The 11,715-nt window shown below is 43.3% G+C and overlaps 1 protein-coding gene across 2 annotated transcripts in view; it reads right to left on the bottom strand.

The window, feature by feature from the left end:
- The window catches only part of Sash1 (SAM and SH3 domain containing 1), a 184,277-nt gene that overhangs the window by 92,373 nt on the left and 80,189 nt on the right, over positions 1-11,715 (bottom strand). For both annotated transcript variants that reach the window (XM_004645482.2, XM_023705788.1), the window contains 2 exons: positions 1,077-1,127; positions 902-951 (listed from right to left, as the gene is read on the bottom strand). In XM_004645482.2, coding sequence (XP_004645539.1) covers positions 902-951; positions 1,077-1,127 — 101 coding nt within the window. The remainder of the gene's footprint in view (positions 1-901; positions 952-1,076; positions 1,128-11,715) is intronic.

An 11,715-nucleotide genomic window follows, 5' to 3' on the forward strand; every position in this document is an offset into this window, starting at 1 on the left:
ACCCAGATGTTTGAGAGCGTATTCTCTCTCTCTCTCTCTCTCTCTCTCTCTCTCTCTCTCTCTCTCTCTCTCCCAACGTGTGCTTCTCATTCCAGAAATACTTCATTCCTGAACCACTTCTACGCCTCTCTTGGCATGAGACGGCACAGATGGCTCCACGCCAAAGGAAGCGTCTGCTTAGAGAGGTGGCCTTTCTTTAAATTTCATTACTTCAGAAGTTCACCCATAGAACATTTAGAATAATTATGATGGAAGAAGTAGGGAAGAGAAAAGTTATAAAAATATTTGTTTTGTTTTTGTGGTGGTTTTTTTTTTAAGCTGCCTAAAAGAAATACTGAAAATACAAGATAAAGCATAACATTATCTTCCGTGACAGCAGAAATTATAGGGTCCAAGTTAGGACGGAGAAACAAAAATACTCCCTTTAACAGGAAAGGCTGGTGGTCCTGCACCAGCTTCTGACACGGTCATTTCTTTAAGGTCACCCCTACTGAAAACAAGGGGCAATGGCTGGTTTCTGTTTTTGCTTTCTTACTGTTAAAGCTGGGAATGATGCATCTGCTTCTTTATGACTTCATTCCTATATTAAAAATCAATGTAAAAGGTAAAAGCCCATCTCGGTTGACTTACCTGTCCTTTTCCTTATTTTCAGTTACCTATTTGGGGCTCCCTCACACTGCACTGTGCAAAATAAATAACTCTCCTCCTAAGCTTCAAGGCATCGCTGACGGGACCCCAGAGCACATTCCCAGCCACCAGGACACAGGTACTTGCACGTTAAGGAAAACACCACCAAATTTCAAGTGTATACACACACCACCGCCCGTTTGGCTTCCATCAGTTCAGACTTAAAAGACACCTTCCAGGATGCTCAGGTCCTGGCATAAGGTCACAGACTTACTTTCTTTCCACTTCAGGTGTTGACACGGCGCTAGAGAAGCCCAGCGACTCCTGCAAGAGAGCAGATGGGCACCGTCAGGGCAGGCGGGGCAGCGGGCTTCATCTGAGTTGCACAAAGCATCTCTTAAGAGAAAAGGGCAGAAGCAAAACCAGACGATGAAAGTCACTGTGCTTACTTCGATCTGGGACCGCAGCTGAAGTGACGTGGGGCTGGCGTCGGGTTTCTCCTAAAACAGAACAGATGCTGGTTAATGAGACTCCCAAACACGGCGGCGCACACCCGAAAAACAAGCAGATGTGTGAGAAGGCCCGGGAGACCTGGAGAGCACTGGGCTACACTGTGAGAGGAAGTGGAGGGCAGAAACAGACTGTTCTGGAAAAAGCTCAAATACTTCTAAAAAAATTTTTAAGAGCTATGACCTCTTGCTATCGCACTGTTTCCCAAACTTCACGGCTAGACGCTGCTAACAACTTTATTGTAGAAAAGCACAATGTAACTGAAGCAGATTGACAGTTAATAGTGAAATAATTTTTGGGATACACTTGGACCATCACTAGAATACTGAATTTGCCACAGGCCTTTCAAGTTGGACTTATTTTTTTTAAGTAACAATGGAGTTGTGACCTGGTTTTAAAGGATCTAACTATATTCACAGTATTTGGTAATGCAGGTCTTATAAAAAGCACCTTCCAGAAGCTAGAAAGTGAAGCAGATTCTGTCTTATCTTGCAGGCCTAAAGATCACCACTGTCTTGTGGTACAAATGAACTGGCAAGTCTGAACATTTACCAAAAAAATAAAAACCTTAAAAAAAAAAAACAAAAAAAAACCCAGCTCTCAGCATGCAGGTGATCAATAAAACACTTAATGTATGTCACAAATGTACGGAAAATTGTGAGGGACAGGCAAAGGAACCAAATTATCTACAGACAAAATCATTCATACAACACTCTCATAAAGAATGTGATATCTTTTTGAAATTAAAACAAAAGGTGAGAGATAAACTAGTTACTTGTAGTGGAAAAAAATGGGTTGAAGTGAATTTTTGGTGGTAAAGCACCAAATAGTTCTACAAAAAACTTTAGATGCGGGGGGGACCTACCCGATCACCGCCCCCCCCCCATCCCTCTCTCGGGACAGGAGCTTTCTTTCTCTCAATAAATATATTCTGCTCATAAAAAAAAAACTTTAGACATAATTATGAGGAAGGAGATGTGCTAGTGCGCCAGAGGACCACAGTGCTATTTTTTGTACATGAAGAATAATTCTAAATTAACATAGGTATAAATAAAGGTACTTATCAAAGTGTGGTTCACAGACATGAAAAAAAAGTTCTCTGTGTTTTCAGCTGTAAGAAGGCCGATGGGCTACTAGAGAGGAAACAGCAATTATTACTATACAAGTTGGAAATACCAGGTTTCCTAGGATTCTCCAATAACCTCATTGTGATATTCTTTCTTGTTTTTTTTTTTTTTTCTGCTGCTGGAATTGGAACCCAAAGCCTCATGCGTGCCAGGCAAGTGCTCTACCCTTGTGGTATATATCCTCAGCCCCCTCTTCTGCTATTCTTAACAATGACTATACTTTTCAGACCTGCACATGCGCTTTAGGAAGTGTTTTATTGGTCTCCGGCGAACATTCAGGAAGTGGACAATCTCTAATGATGCACCCTTACGTGCCTCTAACTGGTCAATTATTAAAATTGTCTATTTCACCTTTCACACAATCACACAGCACTGAAAACCTTTTGCTGAAGTATAAGAGTAGCAGTAAAATAAGCACAACTCAGAGTAAAGTCACAATGCACTGAGGAGGTAGGACTCTGTCCTGTCCAAATAGAGAACCTCACAGTGAATGTGCTTCTGCACACGGAGACCTGCCGCAGCACACGGTTCACCTGGTTGGCAACACAGTTGAAACTGCTGAGGGGTTATGTTTCAGGTCATGTGGAGGTGGTGGTGGTGGTGGTGGTGGTGGTGGTGGTGGTGGTGGTTTTTATTGTTGTTACTCATTAGTTTCTCACCACAATAGAAACAAGGAATGTGCTAGAATGAGTACATCTGAGAAGGGGACAATCGTGGATCAGCAGCCAAAGAAGAGTGGCAACTAGCTCAGCCCCTAGGCCCAGGCCCCTGTTTGCTATGAAAACAAAACCAGTGATGAGAGTCTCATTAGCCAGAACCTCCTCAGTAACATCTCCCTCCTGTTACTGCTGCCGCCGATGCTCAGAACGCTTATACTGCTGTACCAAACTTGATGTACCATTTTTACAAAACAGTACATGGAAAATGTTTTAGCTCCAATTGCAGGGCCAGCAGAGAGTACTTCAGACTTAGGTACCATTACCAATATGCAATTCCTAGTGCTTACAGATCCTTCATGATATTTACTTTTAATATTACAAAGTGAAGTCTATGAATTTAAGAATACAAGGTAAGCAGTACACGTTTCAGGTTTTTTTGTCCTGAGTCTCTCTTCAGGAGCTGGTATAAAGCCTTAAAATAATGATAAATCTTTTCGTTCCCCTCACACTATCTCTGAAAGTGTCCATTAAAATCCAGCTCTAGCCCATGATTTTCTGTACCTGCCAACCGAGAGGACTGACTGTACTCACCTTCTCCTCCACTCTTAAATTTTCTTTTAGCTCTGTCTCGACCTCACTAGGCAAAAGAACACAATAAGAAATGATCTTCTTTCATTCTAATTATCTACCAGTATTCTTGGTATAGATCTTATTTGTTGAGTATATCATTTCTCATTCCATGTCATAAATATAGCATTAATAGTATACTGGGCAAAACCCATCTATCCTTGCAAATAAAGCAGTTGAATGTCTGAAGATGCGGAAGTGACATTTTAAGCATTTCATTTTAACATGATAATGCATTATCTGTAACAAGTATCTGATTATATTTTAGCTACTTTTTTACGGAATTGGTTGAGGTCAGTTTGATGAATAATACATTAACATTCACTTTGTTATAATGCAAGCAGGTAACATTTTCATTCAAAATGCTTGTTTTATCAGGGACAGCGTATTGACCTTCAAGCAGGAGATCATGCACAGGGACATTTCTAGTGTAACAAAATCTTTCAGCACGCATCTTAATTTTATCACTGGAGGAATGTGTGCACTCATCTCATGGAGGTGTATTTCAGAGGAAGCATATTCTAAAGTAAAACTATTATATAAGTTAGGAGAAGCTCGTAGAATTACCCACTGAGTTGAGAACCTAAATGAAGCTTTTGAGAAGACAGAATGGACTACTGGCAAAATTCAAATATTATGAGACTTACAGGTGACACAGGCTATCAATGACAAAAGTGCAAAAGAACAATTACTATCATATAGGTATGCATACTATAAAATATTTAAGGCATAAAATATTTAATAAAAACAAAGCAAATGATTGTGAATGCATCAGAGAGCCCACAAAATGGAATCTATGCAGAGCTGCTGTCGACAGGTGCTTGGGTCAAACACCTTGCGTATAGGCTACTCAGAACAATTTTTTTCTTTTATTTTATTATTGAGAAAAATAGGTTTTTTTTCTTATTGGAGTCAAGACAGTGGGATGGAAGCTGCAAGAAGGAGCAGCAGTAATGTGTACAGCAACACAGGCTCCACGACGTGCTTTCTGTCGCCCAGACTCCAGAGCACACTGCTCTCTTCTTTGCCCCCAGCCAGTCAGTGTAAAGGGACAGCGCAAAAGCTGGAAGTCCAGCAGGATGAGAAGGCCACATACAGGGAGGAGCAGAGAAAGGATGAGACGCACCTGACTACCAGCCACCCCTCTCCAACTCAGGTAACAGGATGGTCCACTACACGCTTCCTGATTTGGACACGATCGTGTTGATGGCGATTGTGCAACTTCACCAAAACACAGTCACTGAGTATGCGTGTAGCTTCTGAGCAAGGGAAAAAGTGATTGCTGAGAAATAACATGCTTTTCTCCCTAAGATGTTGTGTGTTTCAGTTCCTAGTCCATTTAATAAATAATTCCAACAGTGGCATAACTCAAGGAGCATTTCAGGATGCTACCAGAGTCTATGGATAAGCATTCAGAAGGGTGACAGCAGAAAAGGCGTGGCCACACTGTGGCATGGGGTGGGGGCGGGGAGTGTGGACTGAGAGGCTAGGGGTAACCAGAGGGGTGGGCACAGTCACCAAAAAGCTTGTGCATGCCCCATCTACCTGGAGGCTGACTCTGGCTGACAGGCGGGCCCCAAGCAGGTGTGACCAGCTGTGGTACTCCATTTAGCACGACAGGGGGGCTTAGGCTAGCTCAGTGAGATGTGGGGTCGTAGGAGCTAGTCCAGGAAGAACGAGTTTATCCTTTTTTAAAAAAAAAAAAATATTTATTTATTTGTGTGTGTGTGTGTGTGTGTGTGTGGCCAGCTCAGCCCACCAGGGGGCGGGGCTGGCTGGCATGTGGTGCTGGGGGATTGAACCGCGGTCCCTGTGTCTGCTAAGCTTGTTCTAAGTAGGTGCTTTAGACCACTGAGCCATCTCACCAGCCCCGCGTCTATCCTTCTAACACAGCCTCCATAGCAGCATGACTCCCGTCAGTCACAAACCCTCATGTGGGCAGGAGGGGCCAAGGCCCCCACTACTCACTGCGAGGAGTGCCACAGTCCCACTGAGAGCAGCGCGGAACACTTGTGGACATCTTTGGAAATTCACCTGCCACACCGAGACACTCGGGTGATCATGCTCCTCAGCTTCATGAGGAGGAGGAAGGTGAAACCATTCACTGGCAGCAATGTTTCTCTTATTCTGTGTGCACGACTTTTATTTAAGAGTTTACTCAAATATATCACTGATGCTATATTTCTTCCTGAATCCACCACTTATCCTACACTATAACTATTATTTCTCTCTTGTTTAAAACTCATATAGGGGACCTGCCCCATAGCTCAGCTCTTTAAGTGGCTGCTTCAACAAAGCAGTCAGCCTCAGGTTGCTGTGGTTCGATCCCCACAACTCAAGCCAGCCAAACCTTCCCTGAAGGCATTCGGAGCAAAAAAAAAAAAAAAAAAACTCATATAGAAAATCCAAAATACACAAAAGAGGATGATATAATAAACTCCCAAATTTCTATCACATGGCTCCCACTATTACCACCTCATGGTCAGTTTTATCCTGCTTATATTTCTACCAGTGCTTGGAGAGAATTTTGGACAATGGATCTTAGAATACTGCAATTTTTGCCAAAGCCTGTAACAGTATTTCAGACGCTCTTCTTGGGGCTCTCTGAAAGAGCTGTGAATACACCCATTGGGACCAGATTTCTTTTTTTTTTTTTTTCCTGGCGGAACTGGGGATTGAACTCAGGGCCTTGTGCTTACCAAGCAAGCGCTTATTCTACTGAGCTATCTCCCTTGCCCCCAGAATATTGCAATTTTTAATGTCAAAAATTAGACTATCGAGTTTTCTTAACCGCTGTTTTATGTCTCAACCACAAAGAGAAATCATATTCAAGAAATTTAGATCCTCTCTACTTCGCAAAGGAACATGAAGACATTTCCAAGTTGAATAAAACCAGACAACTCAGTGGAAAACACTCCAGTTCCCCAAGGGCCCACCTAAGCCCTTGGGACGAGTGGCATTAATATGCCAATGACTCTCTCCCTGACCGAGTGGTCTGAGCAACAGGGACAAACAACTCCATTTGGACCACACTCAATATGAGGTTCCAGATCTACATGACAGGCCTATAAAACTCAACCTGATTACTTGTAAGTTAGGCTATCTTAACTTATTTGAAAATTTTAAATGGAAATTTTTTTTGAAGTACATGTATGAAATTTGACCTATGGATTAAGTTGCATATGTCATCTTGGTTAAGAATAATCGGTATCGGGCCAATCATATAGCTCAGTGGATTAAAGTGCCTGCTCAGGCAAGTGCTAGGGGATGGGGTTTCTTTTCTTTCTTTTTTTTTTTTTCAGTACTGGGGATTGAACTCAGGACCCTACACTTGCCAGGCAAGTGCTTATTCTACTGAGCTATCTCCCCAGGCCTGGGGATGGGGTTTCAATCCCCATGAGACGCTGAGACGGTGAATGAGACTGGGCGTGATGTTGCGTGCCTGTAATCCCAGCACCTGGGAAGCTGAAAACAGGCTCACTATGAGTCTGATCTGTGCAGTGAGATGCTGTAGACCCTGTACTAAATAGATTTTTTTTTAAAAGAATAATCAATACCATTACCCTTATAAATTCTTAAGGAAACTTTCCTGACCAAAGTAGAAGAGTGAAGAAAAGTGAATCAAACCTAAATATACCACAATGTGCCTCTTACACACACAGTGACATGTGTTCACAGGGAACAGTCCAAAGATTAACCGCAGTTCCATGTACTTTGGTTTTCTACATTTTTTCACACATATGTAGTTTTGCATTACTTTCATTAGTTTTTGCTAAAGATAAACTATTAGTTTAAACACATAATCAGAGGTGGCAACCTGGCGCGGCGGTCTGGGCGCCGGGCCACGGAGCACGAGGTCGCCGGTTCGCGCCCCCGTCCCGACCCTTTCCGTTTGAGGCCGGGGAGATGGCTCAGTGGAATAAGCGCTTCTCTGGCAAGTGCAAGGGCCTGAGTTCAATCCCCGGTTCCGCAAAATAAATAAATAAATAAATAAATAAATAAATAAACATAATCAGGTCTTGTATAAATTTTTAACTGGTCTACATGTACATGTTTGTAATATATCAATGGTTACTCCTATAGGAACCACTATATTTCTTAATTTTCTACATGTTTTTCAAGCATATATTACTTCTATATTTCTAAAAGCATAATAAAACTTCACACAAACTAAATTAGGTAACAAGTTATAATCATAACAGTTAAATTTATAAAGCTACCTAAGTGACATCAAGACTTGACTTCTCTAATTAGGTCATGCCCCATATTAAAAGTTTCTTGAGCTATTAAAATTCACAAGTATCACAGAAAATATGCATGTATTCTTTAATTAACACAAAATTCATGCTCAACCAGCTCATACTCATAATTGGACTGAAAGAAGCTACAACAGAGCACTGTGCAGCATTTTTGAAAAAATGAAACAGGCGAGAGCTGTGGTCGGCACCTGCCCAGCACACGTGAGGTCCTCAGGCCTGACCCACAGCACAGCAAGTATCTTAGAACTTCACATGGCAAAGAAACTCGAGCTAGGCCATTTGTAGAAATGCTTCTCTAAGCCTCTGTTATACAGAACATTGAAGTAAACACACACACACACACACACACACACACACACACACAACACCCCAAAATGCTTGAACTAAAAGGGCCAAAGCCCGACAAAACTAAGGTTTTGTCTTAAGGGCCCACATTTTGCTCTACAGTGCTTTCACCCACTGTGCAGTGGACCAGAGTTGAAAGTGGGAAGAGACAGTCCCGGAAAACCGTGCCCAGGTCCTCACCCCCACTTCAGCTTTGTTCCTATCTTTTCATGGAAATCCACTCTCCCTTGCTGCTGCCAGGAGCCCAGGCCAAATGGACTTCGCAGCTGGAAAAGCAGAAGGGACAAACCTCTGTGTGATTCCAAAATCAGAGAGGAGGAAGAACAGCACACGCCCACCAGCTTGGCGTAGGGCCAAGTTCGCTTCCACACTGGGTACAGGAACGGGGAGGTGGGAACAGCCAGAGAGGACTGCTGGCTTCGCATCAAGCAGTGGCCACGTAGAATGCCACCATGGCTGTTGGGTTAATAGAGGAGCCCTTCCAGTGTGGTGGCATGTGCCTGTGATCCCAGCTCTTGGGAGGCTGTACACAGACGGATCACTAAGAGAGCCTTCCCTAAAATAAAAAAATAATAAAATAAAAAAAGAGGAACCCAGTTCTGCACAACTGGAGGAAGAAATAGATTTTAAAATTACTTTAAAAGAAGACTGTATGGCTGTGGCTTCTTCTAGACGGCAATGTATACTGTTTCTCTTCTCAACAGAGATCTTTACCAAACCAAACCTAGACAGACGAAAGAAACTTCCAGCCAAACTATACTTAAAGAAAAACAAGTCTAGTGTTGACTTTTATTTGGTGTCCATCTTATTACAAATGAGTCCACAATGTCAAATTCAGTGGGTTATTTCTCAATTTTTAAAGCAAGCCTTTTTCTCCTCATTTTAAAACATAAAATATAATCCTCATCTTTATATTTCCATGAAAATAAAAAAGATCCTACTAGAAGTCCTGGTGGGGCAGAACTGGCCTCACAGTCTGGCTGGCCTTGGTGTACCCAGAATCCTTATAGCTAAGCCGCCATCAACTCCTTAGCCACGGCATGGATGTGGTCCATGGAGAGCCAGGTGGGACCTGAAATCCTGCACATCTAAAATCCGAATTTGCATCTTTGCCTGAGAACCAGCTCCCCTCCTGTCTCATTTATTTAGAGTGGGGGACCCAGGAGGCATCTGGTCCTTTGGCCAGGGTCTAACATTTAACACCATCCTGGAGTCTCCTGTTCCTCACATCAACTACCAGGAGCTCTTGTTTCCTTCTCCAAGGTGCTCCTTGTGTTGACCTACCCCAATGCACTGAGGGTCTTTTGCCTCCTGGGTATGTGGACCACCCCTGTAGGAAGGGATAAAAGGTGCTGTCTGGGATCTAACAGATGGTACAGTTTGTGTCTAGATGTGCCCCCAAAAACCTCACAGCCTCATGCAGCCCTGGGGCAGGCTTCTAGAGTTTGTGATTGATTCCTGGTCCAATGCTGGGACTACAAGTGTGAGCGCTACACCCACCCCAGCAGGTAACCTGCATACAATATAAGAGAGGGAAAGATGCTTGCTCTCTGCACCTCCTTTTTTGCTCTTGTTGCTTTTGCTGTCTTCTGCCACTGTGAACTACTGTACTCTGCCCTGTGCCAGTCTGCCTTGGAGCCAGCTGAGTATGGACTGAGACCTCCTCAAACTGTGAGCTAAATAAACCTTTCCTTCCCTAATGCTGTGCATTAGGTACTTTGTCTCAGCAATGAGACAGAGGGCTAGTTCAGTCCTGCACACAATAGTGAGAAATTTAGACCTTCCTTCTATTTTGTTTTATTTAAATTTTCCAGTGGAAATAAAAAACAAACGAACTCTTTGATTACCTTTAAGATTTTAATTGTAAAAATCCTGTGATAAATAAAGCACCACTGTGACCACTGAATCAGGACTGCTCAATAGACCTTGTATAGAATTCAAGGTGTTTAGGGGGCTGGAGAGATAGCTCAGTGGAATGAGTGTTTACCTGGCAAGCGCAAGGTCCTGAGTTCGATCCCTCGAACCACCAAAAAAATAAAATAAAAGAATTCAAGGTGCTTAAAGGCATCTGGCTGCTCTTGAGCTTCACCCCAGACCCTGTCTCTGCGTGTTTATTTCTGCCTGAGATGCACACAGCTCTCTGCCTCTTCTCTGTCCCAGTGTCTCTCAGGAAACCCAGTCCCAACAGGACAAAGCCCATATTACTAAAGAGAGGGCCCTTCTCCAACGACCCACTTCCAAAACCATCTTCATGAATATGTGCCGGGTCCACCATCCCAAGCACACATAGAACCTGCTGTCTGGACACTGCTCACACTACCTGAAACACCCTCTTCTTTCTCCCCATCCATCTAAACCCTACTATGGCTCCAAACCTACCTTCTGTCCAGCCTTCCTTGCTCACCTATGCCTTAATGAAATGCCTAAGGAAGTCGAGACAATGTTGTATGTTGGGTAAGGGTACCTATGGGACTAATTCTCCCATTTACTTATTAGTATCTTATTTCACATGCCCCCGATGGGTTCGCTGTCCCACTATAATCCACCAAAACCTGTTCAGTGAGCCCTAAGTCCCCACTCAGGTGCTAACGGTGCTAAAGGAGCTAATGGTGAAGAAGAAGTGCGTCCTCCCCACAAGGGCCCGCTTTCCTCAGCTGGCCTGGGCGCTCTACCCAGGACAAGGGCTAAATCACCTCTATTGTTCTGATGTATTTAAATCTGACCACTTTGCCAGTAATTCTGACTCTTCTATTAATCTATATTTGCCATTTCACTGATTGGGACATATATTCCCTAGTTTGGTTTGAAACTTACTTTTGATTTGCAGAATTACACTGGTGCTAAGTAAAAATCACTGTTCAGCAGATGATTCTTGAAAGATCTCAATTCAAAACTCTAGGAACTGCAGACGTTGTGATGTTTAACTACTTTTTAGGTGAGCACCAGCAGTGAACTATGCGCTTCTGTATGCCTCTCTCCTTTCCCACCCTTTCATATCTCAGTTTGCCCTTCACTGTCTGCAGGTGGAGCAATAAGCATGACTCTACTTCGTGACGTCCAGCAGCAGCATGTGCCACAGCTGGGTGCTAGAATGCCTGTCACCCACTGCACAAGGGAACACACACACGCACCAGGACCAGGCTCCAAAAAGTCCCCCAACAAAGGTTCCCAAACTTAACGCCCAGGGGTGCCCTGGAGGGCTTGTTAATCAGAACACGCGCTCTCACCCTGAGATTCAGCTTCAGTCTGTGGCGGGCCCTGCCAATGCCATTTCTCTCAGGCTTTCAGGTAGAGCTGAAGCCGTGGACTTGGGGAACAAGTTTGGTTAACTGCTGCTCAAGAGAGGAAGCAGAGCTGCCCATGGCCTGAGATGCTGTGGTCCGCAGGCTAAAAGGGACCATTTGTTTGGGGCCACACCTGAATTCTGGACCGATCTTTGGTGTTCAGACTAATGATTTTAAGGTTAAATGAAAAAGAGGAGGGCAGTGTCATTTTTATTTTTTTTTAATTTTTTTTTAAATTTATTTATTTATTTGTGTGTGTGTGTGTGTGTGTGTGTGT

Source organism: Octodon degus, unplaced genomic scaffold, assembly GCF_000260255.1.
Source record: "Octodon degus isolate 3935 unplaced genomic scaffold, OctDeg1.0 scaffold00229, whole genome shotgun sequence".
NCBI lineage: Eukaryota > Metazoa > Chordata > Mammalia > Rodentia > Octodontidae > Octodon > Octodon degus.